This window comes from Camarhynchus parvulus, chromosome 7 (assembly GCF_901933205.1).
Source record: "Camarhynchus parvulus chromosome 7, STF_HiC, whole genome shotgun sequence".
In the NCBI taxonomy this organism is placed as follows: Eukaryota; Metazoa; Chordata; class Aves; order Passeriformes; family Thraupidae; genus Camarhynchus; species Camarhynchus parvulus.
In genome coordinates, this window is record NC_044577.1 from 4,065,189 (window position 1) to 4,078,327 (window position 13,139).

Sequence of the window (13,139 nt, forward strand, 5' to 3'; positions counted from 1 at the left end):
GCACACAGCCACAGGTGCCATTGTTTCACATCTGTCTTAAGGTTTATCAATACTGTCACTTAAATAAACAAATCTTTTTAATGTGCTTCTCTGGCAGTGTTGACAGTAAGTGCCTTCACAGAATTTCCCAAATTCCTCAAATTAGATTGCAAAACCACAAAAGCCTTTTCTTTCTCTCTGGGGGTTTTCCTCTGGTATCAGCAAGATGAAAATGCTCTAAAAGTGCATTGTTTTATTCTGTAGATTACAAACAATCACTTCTCTTTAGTTGTTTGCATTTTTATGTCCTAAATAAATACTGTATGTAGCAAGAATTTTCAGCATTACCTTAAGTATTTCTGGCAAGTAGTGAAGGGATTTTGGATCAGAATGTACTTATAAAGGTGTTACTTATACATCAAAATAGTAGAATCAAGCAGAAAGTTGGATGGATTTTTTTTCCTCTTGCTTCCTGAAAAGTGGTTTTCATCGAGAAGTAATTAAATGCTTTTAAAAAAATAGGTGTTGAAGGTTAATTGCAAAAGTGTATCATCCCAGTTTTTATCAAAAGACAGCTGACAGCACAGTAGGCAGTGGTGGCTGGTTTAGTTTGGGTAATATTAATTTCTTTTTCCATAAAATAAAGACAAAAGTTACAGCTGAGTGAGGGAGGGGAGGTGGGCGGGTGGGCCACTGGGTGACCATTCTTTGTGCAAGGTTAAGCCCCCAGTGGTGTGGAACAATCCAGCTGGTAGATCTCCTTGCACCATTCTGTAAATGAAGTCAGGATTGCGTTAGTTAGAAATAGCAAGTGGTGTTTCCAAATGTGCTCCAAGGTTGCAGCTTGTTCTGTTCCCATTTGCCAAAGGGATTGCCATCAAGGGCAGCCTTTGGCTGTGACATTGGTGGTCTCACTCTGAATTTCACTCATTTACTCTCTGTTGCTGTTCTTAGTGGGGGAAACTCTCATGCAACTGGTGGGCTCTTCTGTTATTTCTGGGGGCAGGGGAGACAATGTCATATCCTGGTTTTTTTAATAATTTGAGAATAACATTCCTTGTGAATTTCCAAGGGTAAGAGGGCACACAGTCCTTGAGCAACATGTGTGCTCCTAAAGAGGGGACTGTGCAGGCATTCTGGATACAGATACTGTGCAGATCCTCTGGATACAGGTGTCCTGAAGATGTTATGGATACTGGTCTCCTGCAGACATTCTGTGTCAAGGGAAATATAGGTTGGATATTAGGAAGAGGTTTTTCACAGAAAGAGTGATAAAGCACTGGAATGGCTGCCCGGGGAGGTGGTGGAGTCACCATCCCTGGATGTGTTTAAGAAAAAACTGGATGTGGCACTGGGTGCCATGGTTTAGTTGGGGTGTTTGGGCTGAGTTGGACTTGATGATCTTCAAGGTCTCTTCCAAACTGGTGTTTCTGTGAATCCTGGAATACAGGTGTCCTGCAGACATTCTGGAATACAAGTGTACTGTAGGCATTCTGGGTCCGGGCGTCCTGCAGGCATTCTGGGTCCGGGCGTCCTGCAGGCATTCTGGGTCCGGGCGTCCTGCAGGCATTCTGGGTCCGGGCGTCCTGCAGGCATTCTGGGTCCGGGCGTCCTGCAGGCATTCTGGGTCCGGGTGTCCTGCAGGCATTCTGGGTCCGGGTGTCCTGCAGGCATTCTGGGTCCGGGTGTCCTGCAGGCATTCTGGGTCCGAGCACCAGCACCACTGAGGCGTTTCCCTCCCTTCCTGGGGGTTTTCCCAGGCCGCTCTGGGTGTTTTGCTGGGGGAGCAGTAGGAGAGCTCTGTGCCTGGCCCCGTGTGTGACCCTGTCCCTTTTCATGCCCTGCAGTGACCAAGACCGTGTGCGCAGAGCAGTGTGACGGGCGCTGCTACGGGCCCTACGTCAGCGACTGCTGCCACCGCGAGTGCGCCGGGGGCTGCTACGGACCCAAGGACACCGACTGCTTTGTACGTGCCATCTGCCTTGTTCTTCTTATTCTTCTTTCTTATTCTTCCTGCCAATCACTCTGTAGAGTCTTAATGCTTTAATCCATGAAATTCACAGTTTCACCCTTCTAATGTACTGCATGCCCAATCGCAGATTCAGGATGCAAATTTTAGCTTTTAGGATTTTTCATATTCTATTAACATCATTTATCTACTTAATATTACTCATTAGCAGATCTATGAGATCTGTAAATACAGATTGGGAACTGTTAATATGCTTATCTCTGTGATTTTTATCTTTTTCTTTTCCAAAATTAGCTTCTAGAGGTGACAGCAGTTTTTTAAAAGTATTTGGCATTATATTTGAACATGGTTTTTATTAATGCTCTGTGTGCTTTTCATATCAAAGGCAAGAATACTATTTAGATTCTCTGTGCAAGGTGTTCCCTGTTTCTGCCAGACTTAATTTAAATTCAGGTTTTTTTACTGGCCATGCTTCTTTGTGGAGATGGAAAGAAAGTGGTTCCCAAAACGCTCTCCCTCAAATGCATGTTACTCTGTGTGCGCTTCAGATGGAAAGAAAAAATGGCTTTTTCTTTAAAGAAATAAAATGTAAATATCCAGGCCTTCAGAAAATCTGTCTTGTTTCTAATCTATTATTTCTAAGAGTTTTATCAGTCTTAGAACCCAAAAATGACCTCAAAAAAATGAGTAGCTCCTCACACTGGGTCGACAAGTTTTGCTAATGGTTTCAGGGGAAGCAAACCTAGGTCTAAAGTAGACTCAGAACCTGCACAGAGAGGTGAGTTTTCAAAGATAGCCATGTGTTCAAAGAGCCAAATACCTGTGGAGTTGTTGAGTTGGGAGGAAGGTATGGAAAATTGCATATATTTTGAAACTGTGGGCAAGTGACTGATAATAACTGGCAAAAATAAATCTTATTCTGTCTGGTCCTAACTGCTTGATAGTGATAGGTTTTGTGCTTCAAAACCACACTCTAAATGCTGTTCTTTGGCTGCTGATGAGGCATTGTGGTGCCTTGACAGCAACCAAGAGGATTTACTAAAGCTGTTCTCTGAGGCTTTTCACAAGTAGATGCTCAGCACATATGGTATGGGTGATCCAACAGTGCCTGGAAGTTCTCTGTTGGCTTTGAACTAGAGAGACAGGAAAATACCAGTCTTTCTTGTGTCATGTACAATATAAATAGGTAAAGAGAAGAGGAAAAATGCAGTCATTGGGTCCAAATGAGCATTGAGCAACATCCTCCGAGCTGATGTGTTGATGCTTTCAAAAGTTAAGGACTGTTACTAATAAGTAAAACTTTACAAAAGAAAAGCCTTGTAAAATCATGGCTCAGGCCTGTTACTTCAGCTAAGTAGAAGAGTGCTGTGGGAAATAGACTCAGCTGAATTAGGGGTAGAAAACCAACTTATATAACCATCATGTGTTCATATAATGGTGTGTGGTGGTTAGCTGGATTATGTTATGATTTAAAACTATGTAGCTGATAAGGGCTGAACTGCTTAAAAAGGCCTGGTTTTTGCAATAAAGAACTCTCCTTTGCACCTGCCTGGGGACTCTGCATCACTCTGGACCCTCACCCACAAAGTTCAAGTTATTGGCAGCATAAGTTGTGTACTGCTGTAGCCTGAAAGTTAGACTTTATGAATTGTGGCAGCTGTGGAAATACACATGCTAAAAATCAACCGGTATGTTTTTTTTCTGGTACAGCACAGAGGCATCCAGGGTTTATTCTCATTCCCTTCTGGCCCCAGAGCAATGTAAAAGAAATTCAGCAGGGGTCTGGCAATTTTCAGGCCTAGTCATTACTTGCTTAGACACAGTGGGTGAAGAGTGTAACCCTTTAGGCTATAGACAACTGTGCTTAGCTTTCAGCTGAGACACATAACTTTGTTTTTTCCCTGTGTATTTCCTGTGCTTTTATTCACAAATTAGCAGCATTTAGCACAAAGTGCTAGAAATTTGCATATATTAGCGAAGAAATTACAAATGTATATAAAACATTTCAGTCATAAATTAAAAGTTTCCAGGTCTTCTAGATGAATTTTTCCCAAAAATTGCCATGTCTCCAAGGAGTATTGGTGTGCTTTATGCCTTTGCTAAACTGTTATCAGAGAATTGTCATGTACATGATGGAGTACCTTTGAAGTCAACATGTAAGAAATGGATTGAGGAAACAAACTCAATTAGTATTTATTAATAAGCAAAAGTACAGCTTATGAAGCATTACAAATCCTTTAGAGCATTATGGCATCTTGCAGCAGCATCCTGTTCTAAATACGGTTTTAATATCTGTAGATAAAATTCATCCATCCTCCTCCATCTGCTGCCATGCACTCATTTGCATATTCAGTTCTAAAAGCAAGAGAGTAATCATCATCTGACATAAATGCAAGCAAACATGCTAAAGCAAAGTTTTACTGATGTTTTTATCTCAGATTCAAACTGGGTCTAGAGCTTGAAATGCATAGGAGGGCCTGGCTGTCTGCCTAGTGGAACCAGAAGAGTCACACAACCCTATTCCTTGGCTGGACTTGCCATCCAGTTCTGATTAAAGTGTTTATCTTTGTAAGGGTTAAAAAAAATCTGTTTCTATGAAGAAAAACCAGGCAGGTTTTATATTAGGCATTGTAAAGGACCAGGCAAGGCAGGATCAGCAGTTTTGCTTAGCACGTGCTCCATGCAGGACAGTGCTTTAATCACAGATCTCCCTGCTCATTCCTTTCAGCAGCAGATTTTGCCCTTGGATACATTATTAGCCTCTCCTTTCTGAAATCTTCAGCCATGGCAGGTCCCAGGGTCCTGCTGGTCCTGATCCAAATGGAGATAAGGGCTCCTAGTAAAATTAGCAGAAGAGAGGAATCTTTTTCTCTTTTCTCTCAGTCCCAGCCCAGGAGGCAGGGGGACAGGACATGTATATTATTGTTATACTTGTTGACTCTTTAAAGACACAGAACGATCTGTATTTTAACAAAGAAAAATGGAAAAAGACCAGAAGGAGTCACTCCTAGGCAACACTTCTAAAGCAGCCTAGATTACTGGTTAGCAGGGAGACAATACCCAGTAACAGTGGCTGCTTAAACTGCTAGAGGGATCCAAGCCAGGCTACAGCTTTCATATTCATACAAAATTTTCACTCAGGGTATGCTCTGTGAAATTTACTCCAACAGTTTTCTTACAATCTGTAGTTAAATCTATAGACATGATGTGTGCTGATAAGGAATGTCAAAATCGGTGGGGCTTTCTACTCCTAATTACCAACCTTGCATGGTCAATTGTTTTCCCTGCATCCCATTACTTTTGTTATCCACACACTCTCCTCTTCATTTGTCAGGGCCCTGTCCTCTGTCAGCTGTGTGTGGCAGAGCCTGAATGCTAAGTGGGACAAAGTCCTACTTTCCTCTCTCAGCGTGTGAAGCAACTGACCTTGTTAAACTTGCCACTTAGGGAAATGGCCCCCTCCTGTGCCGGCTTAAAAGAAGTTCTTATCCCTTTTGCCTCCTAATTGGGAATTACAGTTTTCAGCTGGATGATGTACTCACACTGTAAGAAATATAAAGGGTTGGACCTCTGAAAAAGTCATTAGCATTTGCTTAGAGGATGATAAATAGCTGCTCACTCTTGGCAGTTTTAAAATGTCCTATCAAGTTGAGAATTAGTTGATTGTGAGTCGTTATGAAACAAATTAAGGGGTTGTTTTGGTTTTGTAGGAAGTGTTGTAACAGGCAACTGTTGCTAATTAAAGGGGCTCACCAAACTCCCTAATTAAAGTAGTCACATATTTGCCAAGATCCTAACAAAAATCCAAGTAGCCAAAATGAATGTTAGAGAGCTCTGTATCACATTCCTCACTGTCACAGCAAGTCTGAACAATCAAAGCCATGTTTTACACCAAAAAACCACCAAAACCCTAAAGCAGCTATATGATTTAATTCCTTTTTTTTCCTCCCTTGTTTTGCAGGCCTGTATGAATTTCAATGACAGTGGTGCTTGTGTCACACAGTGCCCCCAGACCTTTGTGTACAACCCCACCACCTTCCAGCTGGAGCACAATCACAACGCCAAGTACACCTACGGGGCTTTCTGCGTCAAGAAGTGCCCACGTGAGTGCTCTGTCACCTGCCCTGCTCTCTGCTTCTCTCATGGGGAGCTGCACTTGCATTTCAGGAGCCTTAAAAACAGGGAGAGAATGAGAGCTGAGTGCAGAGCACCATCTCTCCAATCACCCCACGTGTGCTTGCAGCCTGTAATAACTCAGGTGATAGTTTAATGCAGTGGCATTCTGTGCTGCTGGCAGTTCCCAAGGATCCTAGAGGGATTTTCCTAAAGAAAGGTGCTTTCTGTTTTCCTGTTCAGCTGCTTGCTACATTCATGCTTTAGATCAGTATTTGCAATTTCCAAAATAGTGGAATTGTAAAAGGATATGAGTTTTTGTTCCAGTCTACCAGCAGCACCTAGTACCAAATACTTCCATGATATTGATGCCCCTAACTTGGAGTAATGATGATTTGACAGAAAGTTACCCTGAGCAGTTCTGTCCCAATGAGAAATAAACTTGTAATACTGTCAGAAATGCAGTCTTAAAACTCCAGAGTAAAATTAGAGGGGAAGAGGGAGTTAAAAAAAGAAGAATGCCATGCATGTAAAACCCACATGCTTCTGAGATACCAGCCAGATGATGACAAGTAACAGAAAAAATGATAGGGTCATCACTTACACAGTCTTTGAATCTGCTGGTTTAATTGGAAAGAATAATAAAGAAGATAGTGTTCTTGCTCTCCCTTTCATTCCATAAAGGTTTACAGTTGTGCATTAATTATTTTGTCCATAAATTATGTGCAAGAAGGATGGGTGATCTGTATTAAATGGAGCCATAATTCAACCCAGCCCAAATTCCCAATTTTGAATCTCTCTGGAGGACTGACAGCAGCCAGGGGCTGTGACCACCAGGGCTTAGTTCTGCTTCTCATAGTGGTGGGTTTGCTGAAGCAAGATTGGTTTGTTAAGAACCTGATATCATGCACTATAAGGGTTATAATTCTTTGCCCAAATACTTCATTGAACATTTTTTTTCTTTTTCCTTTCTTATCAGCATTAATCATTTAGTCAAGTAGGATCAGTCTATATTCCCTTTGGCTGTTGTTTTACAGGGAAAAAATTCAAATACTTGTCATTGTCCTGTGCACTGTTTTATCCCAGATGTGTATAGTGTGCATTAAAAAGACAGGACAGACCATCTTGCTTTATTTCTCTCCAATTACTGTAACTTTTTTTTTCCTACAAATAATAATAAAGCTACATGGGGGACTAAGAGGGATCAGGCCTGACAAAAATGGATTTTTATAAGTCTCTGATAACGTGCCTCTTTTGCCTATACACTTCTGAAAACACAAAATTTTGAATGTTAATGTCACTGGGAAAGTGCTACGGCAACAATAGTTCCAAAACACACCCAGCTTTTACTCACTTCCTGCCAACATCTCCTTTTTCTTTTCAGACAACTTTGTGGTGGATTCCAGCTCCTGTGTCCGGGCATGTCCAAGCTCCAAGATGGAGGTTGAAGAAAATGGCATTAAGATGTGCAAGCCCTGCACTGACATTTGTCCTAAAGGTAGGCAGGGGTTCAGTATAAATTTACTTGAAAGTAGTCTACCCAGGGTGTTATTTTGGCATGAATTGCCCTTCATAAGTGTGTTGTAGAATATGAATAGCCTTTGAAAGCTCACAAAAATTTGAGCTATGTAGGTTGTGTGTCAAGCACATAAAATAGAGTGAAAATTTATTAAGTTGTAATGGCAATATAACCAAACCAATTGCTTTTTATTAGATACAAATGAAGGGGATTTCTCTGTTGGTTTTAGAGAAATCTCAAAGAATTCTTCGTTGTGTTATTTTAATGACAAGTATTTCCTGGAGGTGTTTTAGCATTGTCCTTTTGTCATTCCAAAGGGGGGTCATACAAAAAACCCTGACTTCAATGTCTGGGATGTCTCAATTTGTCAATACAACATTAGGTTTCCATTTCCTTGCTCTATCTCTGCTTTCCCCAAATCTTCTACCCCCTTTCTCAGTGTCTCAAACACAGAGCAGTGATGGTTCTGTTGAAATCTGTGGTTTACTTTGCTGTTCTAGACTCCAGACTTTCTGCTCCCTGCTTGAAGCTCTGTGGAGCAAAGCATCAGAGGTTTTCCTACATGGCCCTGTGCCACTTTTCAGTCCTAATGGAAGCCACATCTGGCTTAGTTGTGGTAAATAATTTTTGTTGTTGTTGAATAGATAGTTTTATACATGAAAACACAGGTATTGAGTTCCTTAATTTCTCAGGAACAAAGCTATCACATGTTTGTGCAAGCTACTGCTGGTAGCTGCCATTAGAGGAGCCCAGTGAGGAAGACAGAATACATTATATGGTTGAAGTCATGAGGGATTTGTTCCTGGGTGCATCCTGTGTCCCAGAAAACGCAGTAAATTACACAGACAGGCTACACAGAGACGTTTCCTCACTGGTTTCCAGTTTCTCCAGGTACCAGTAACTTGCTGATTGAGCTGATAAATAACAAGTTATTTACACAACCTTTTCAAGGGCCTTATGGCATGGATGGTGAAGTTCTCAAATCCACCAGAGAAGATCTCTGTGATGCCTTGAGAAGGCTGACCTAGAACAGAGGCTGGATGGAGCTAAAGAATAAAGTAGGGATTTATTAAAATACCTCAATGGATGCAACTTGGGCAGCAGAAGAGCCCAGACAGGGCTACACCCAAGATGAACCAAAATGGACACTGGTCACAGGGTCTCTCACTTTTATAAGTTCTGCTCCATTTCCATATGGGAGTTAATTGTCCAATTACAGCTTTAGGTTATGAAGTCCCATCCTTCTTGTTTTTCTCTCTTCAGTCCATGTTGTTTGTGCTCTTGGGCCTGAGATTTGGATCATTTGTCCTTGGTCTCCTAGAGAAGGAGTTGTTTTATCTCCCTGCTCTGTGCAGAGAGCTTACCAACCCCTAAGTGTCAGAATTACATTAAAGCAGTACAGAATATGAAAAATATAAAAGCTAAAACATGAGGCAGCATTTCCACACAGCAATGTCAGGCCCCTCAGTTTCTCCAGTGCCCAGTGCACCAATAAATGGCAAGTCTGGGCTGAGTGGGATTTTTGTATGCTGGGATTTTGTGTGGCTTATACTCACCTTAAGATCCCATGTGAAATACCTTAACCAGTGTGCCAGGGTGCTGTGGCAGGTACTGCAGCTCACTGTTTGGTTTAAATTGGGATGTGCTTCTTTGGGAATATGGGTCAAGGATGCTCTTTGAGCCCCTCTCTGCTGAATGAGATGAAGACTGATGTCTGTAAGGCTAATGTGTTCTGATTCAGTAATTGTTCTCCCCAGTTCTTTACACAAGCTCTTTGTTTTGGCAGCATGTGATGGCATTGGGACAGGGAGTTTGGTGTCAGCTCAGACAGTGGATTCCAGCAACATTGACAAGTTTGTAAACTGTACCAAGATCAATGGCAACCTTATCTTCCTTGTCACTGGGATTCATGGGTAAGTGACAAAATGTTAAGATGTTATGTCATGGTGCCAGCTGAAACCAATTGCATCCACCTCTTAATGATGGCTGCAGGCTTCTTTTATGCAGTAGCAGATCCAGGATAAATGAGTTTTCTGCCTTCCATTGTGAAGAAAAACATTCCCTTGATTCTTTAGATTCAACCTCTAGGAAAAGAAAGGATAGATTAATTGTTTTCACTAAAAAGAAAAAAGACAACTATGAATCTCTGGTTACTTTATGAGGTCCTCAATACTGGCTTATAATAAAGGCTGATCAGAGAACAGAAGGGAGAAAAGGAAGTTACCTTCCATGAGTTTTTTAAATTTTGAATGAGAATAATATGCAGAGAGGCAGCCTCTCTTAGCATAACTTGTCATAGTCAGTACACACACATGCACAGAAGCTGCCCTCTTGTCAATGAGTTTTGAAGAATCTATCCAAGTTTCAGAATTCACTGGTGTATAAATCCAGTATTTTGGTTTAAATTTTGCTCATTGTAATAGAACCAGAAATCCTCAAAGTGTCACATGGCTCTGCTCTGGCCAAATGACCCACTGAGAGGCTGGATGGGAACCTGGTAAATCCCACAGGACAGGAAAAAAAATCAAGTGAATACAAGACAAGCAGCTAGAGCCCATGAGCAATCTTGTGTGGATTAATCCAGTGCATTACATGAAATTTAATTTCAAATATAAGAACTGCTTTTGCAGGAAAAATTATATTAGCTCGTTTAAAATTCTGTCTAAATTAAAAGAACCAAACCCAACCTTGAATAAAATTGTACTAGTCTGAAAAAAATCTAAATTTGGACTATAAGCAGCAAGTTAGAGTATTCTATTCTGTTTTGCAGAAAGTTAGAATATTCTGTTCTGTTTTACAGAAGAGTAGGACATTTAATGTTGCAAGTATGTAGCACTTTGTGTCTCATTGTTGATGAAGAAAACTCACTTCAGCAAGCCTAAAGTATGAGGGCATTGAGTTCTGCAACCCTAAATTTTTCTACAGCATGGATTGCATTAGTAGAGGTTAAAAGAAGAGAAGATTTGAGAATGAATGAGAAAGTCTAGATTTCTGGAACAGCTTTTATATTTAAAGTTTCAATGACAATTTGCAAACCAGCAATATGAAAGGGAAATTAAAAAATGACACTGACTTTACAAGTAGTTTGTTTTATAAATGGACAGTATAGAGAAACAACAATTTTACTTATTTCCTCTCCAACTTTTGTCACAAATTCATTTATTCACAGTGAACTGCAAATTTTAGAGAATGAATTTTTAGTGTTTTCCATTGTAGGGACTTAAAATCTGGTTCTCTGTGGAATTGGAAGACTTTTGGTGGTGGCAGAGAATAATTTCCATGAAAAATGCAGAATATATTTTTTTGTTGTTGTTTCCATTGGAAATTGTGCTGTTGCAGTTGATCCTATCCTATATTTTGATCCTGTGGTTTTGTAGCCTAGTTCTTTCCTGAGCACGTGAACTTCAAGTCTTTGTGAATTTGTTATAATTTATGTAAATAGATATATATGTAATTATGAATGTTTTCTACACATCTATTTAAATTCATTAAGATATACACTATTCTACAGTTTTATATGTTGATAAAACAGCAGAAATTTGGCTGTTTAAGGGGTTTAATTGTATATCTGCATCTCTAAAGCTATTTTATCTTCAGAATTTAGAGGTGAAATTCAGCTGCCTCATGTTTATTGCAGGCAAGGGTTTTTCCTTTTTTGATGGTAATGCAATTTGAAAGCAAAGTGCTGTGGTTCTGTTAGGTAGTCAAAACTTGTTATTTAGTTTTGTGAGAGCCCCACATTGTTAAAATGTGTTTGATGCCTGTGTGGCCCACTGGGCTTTTTTGTTAACATTCTAGGACTCCTTTTGTTGCTGCTCAGGGTGGTTAGAGGTGACCCTACCAGTGTGTCACCTCACAGATTTGTGACTCCTGTCCCCAAAGACAGCCAGGTGGATCCACCTGCAGTTTCAGTTCCAAGAATCACGTGTCCTGGAAAGCAGAAGGAGGAGAGGAGGAAATGTGTGCTCCATATTTATTGGGGATGTTTCCTGCTCTCAGAGAACACATAAAAATTCCATAACATGCTATTCCAGAGGAATTTTGGTTTTGTTTAAGCTTCTAGTCAACTTTTAAGTAGGAGAGGAAAGTAACATGATTATTAAATGATGGCACTCTCAAAATCAAGGTCAGCTTCATCTTTTTACACTAAGGCATATCTAAGTTTAAGATTTTAATTTTTGGAGGTTATTTCATTTCTCAATGACAAATTTACTAGGCAAGGATCCATACTTTTAGAGATTCCTTGTTCAACACCTTCTAAAAAGTGTGCCCTTTGAATGCCATGCATCAGGAACTGGTGGCATGCTCTTAGGAGCTGCTTTGTTAGTCCTGGTATACATTCCTGGAAAAAAACAATGAAAATTCATCTTTCCTTTAGGAAGGTCACTCATGGTTGTTTAGAATTCCTTAATTTTCCATAGCATAAATATTTGCTAAAATATGAATGGGCCAAGCCTTTATGTTCCTTCAAGATGAGGTGGGAGAAGTTAGACACAGATCTGCAGGACTACAGGCTGAAGGAGCTTGGTGCATATCCTCATAAAAGTAAGGTGTTGAGCACCTTTATGCTGTTTCCTACATGTTATGGCTCTGAGAACCTGATATTATTTAGAGTTGTCACATTGTGTGATTTTAATCTTTCAGAGACCCCTATCACACGATCGCTGCCATCAATCCAGAGAAATTAAATATCTTCCAAACAGTGAGAGAGATAACAGGTAACACAGTTCTGTTCTCCTATAATCTACATTAATTAATGAATTCATTTTCACTTTGCATTTATAGTTGTCATGTGTTGGGTTTTTTGAAGAACACAAGGTACTTGTTTTCTTTAAGCTCACCAAGCTGTCATTTTAATGAAAATTTAATACAGAAAACTTCATTATCAGTTGATTTTCACAAATGTGCTGTCCTTTGAACACAGGATGCCCATTATGCTAAGTAGACAAAGGATCTTGATCCCATGTTAGCAAAGTAGAACAAGTGTTGCAAGGGAAGGAAATGTGAGGACAATGGTGCTGGAATGTGGGAAACCATTTTCTTCACCTGAAAGCATTTGAAAGTTCTAATCTGCTTTTACACCTCCTTCTCTTGGTCTAACAGAAGATGCTGCTGCAAGTTAGCTTTTGTAAAGATAGATGTATAATGTGGTGGTGGTGTGTCCCATTTTTTGTGACTTTTCAATAGGGTCATAGAACTGGGTACTCAGTACTTTGTTTTCTTGTTTCACCATGCGAGGGACAGGGAGGGAGATAATACAGCTCTGAGTTCTCATTTGATTTCTGATTGTATAGAGGTAGGGACTGTTCTATTTCATGCACAAAAAACCCCACCAAAATACCTTTGGGGCTGCACAGCTTGATTGTAGCTGTGTGGAGCTCAGCATGCTTCACCTCTCAAAAGTTGTGAATTTCAGCAAACCAGTGGGATTAAAAATGAAAGTAAACTCTTAATCTCTTCCTAATTAATATCAAAGATAGTCTGGCACCTGGGTGAATATTATTTGCCATTCCTAAACACAATAATTGAGCCATGCTGCTGAAGTGGAATTACCCCTGT

The 13,139-nt window shown here is 40.3% G+C and overlaps 1 protein-coding gene across 1 annotated transcript in view; it reads left to right on the plus strand.

The window, feature by feature from the left end:
- ERBB4 (erb-b2 receptor tyrosine kinase 4) overlaps positions 1-13,139 on the plus strand; it is a 584,914-nt gene that overhangs the window by 416,854 nt on the left and 154,921 nt on the right. The window contains exons 6-10 of the mRNA XM_030952612.1: positions 1,827-1,945; positions 5,910-6,051; positions 7,446-7,559; positions 9,367-9,493; positions 12,225-12,298. Of these exons, the coding sequence (XP_030808472.1) occupies positions 1,827-1,945; positions 5,910-6,051; positions 7,446-7,559; positions 9,367-9,493; positions 12,225-12,298 (576 nt within the window). The remainder of the gene's footprint in view (positions 1-1,826; positions 1,946-5,909; positions 6,052-7,445; positions 7,560-9,366; positions 9,494-12,224; positions 12,299-13,139) is intronic.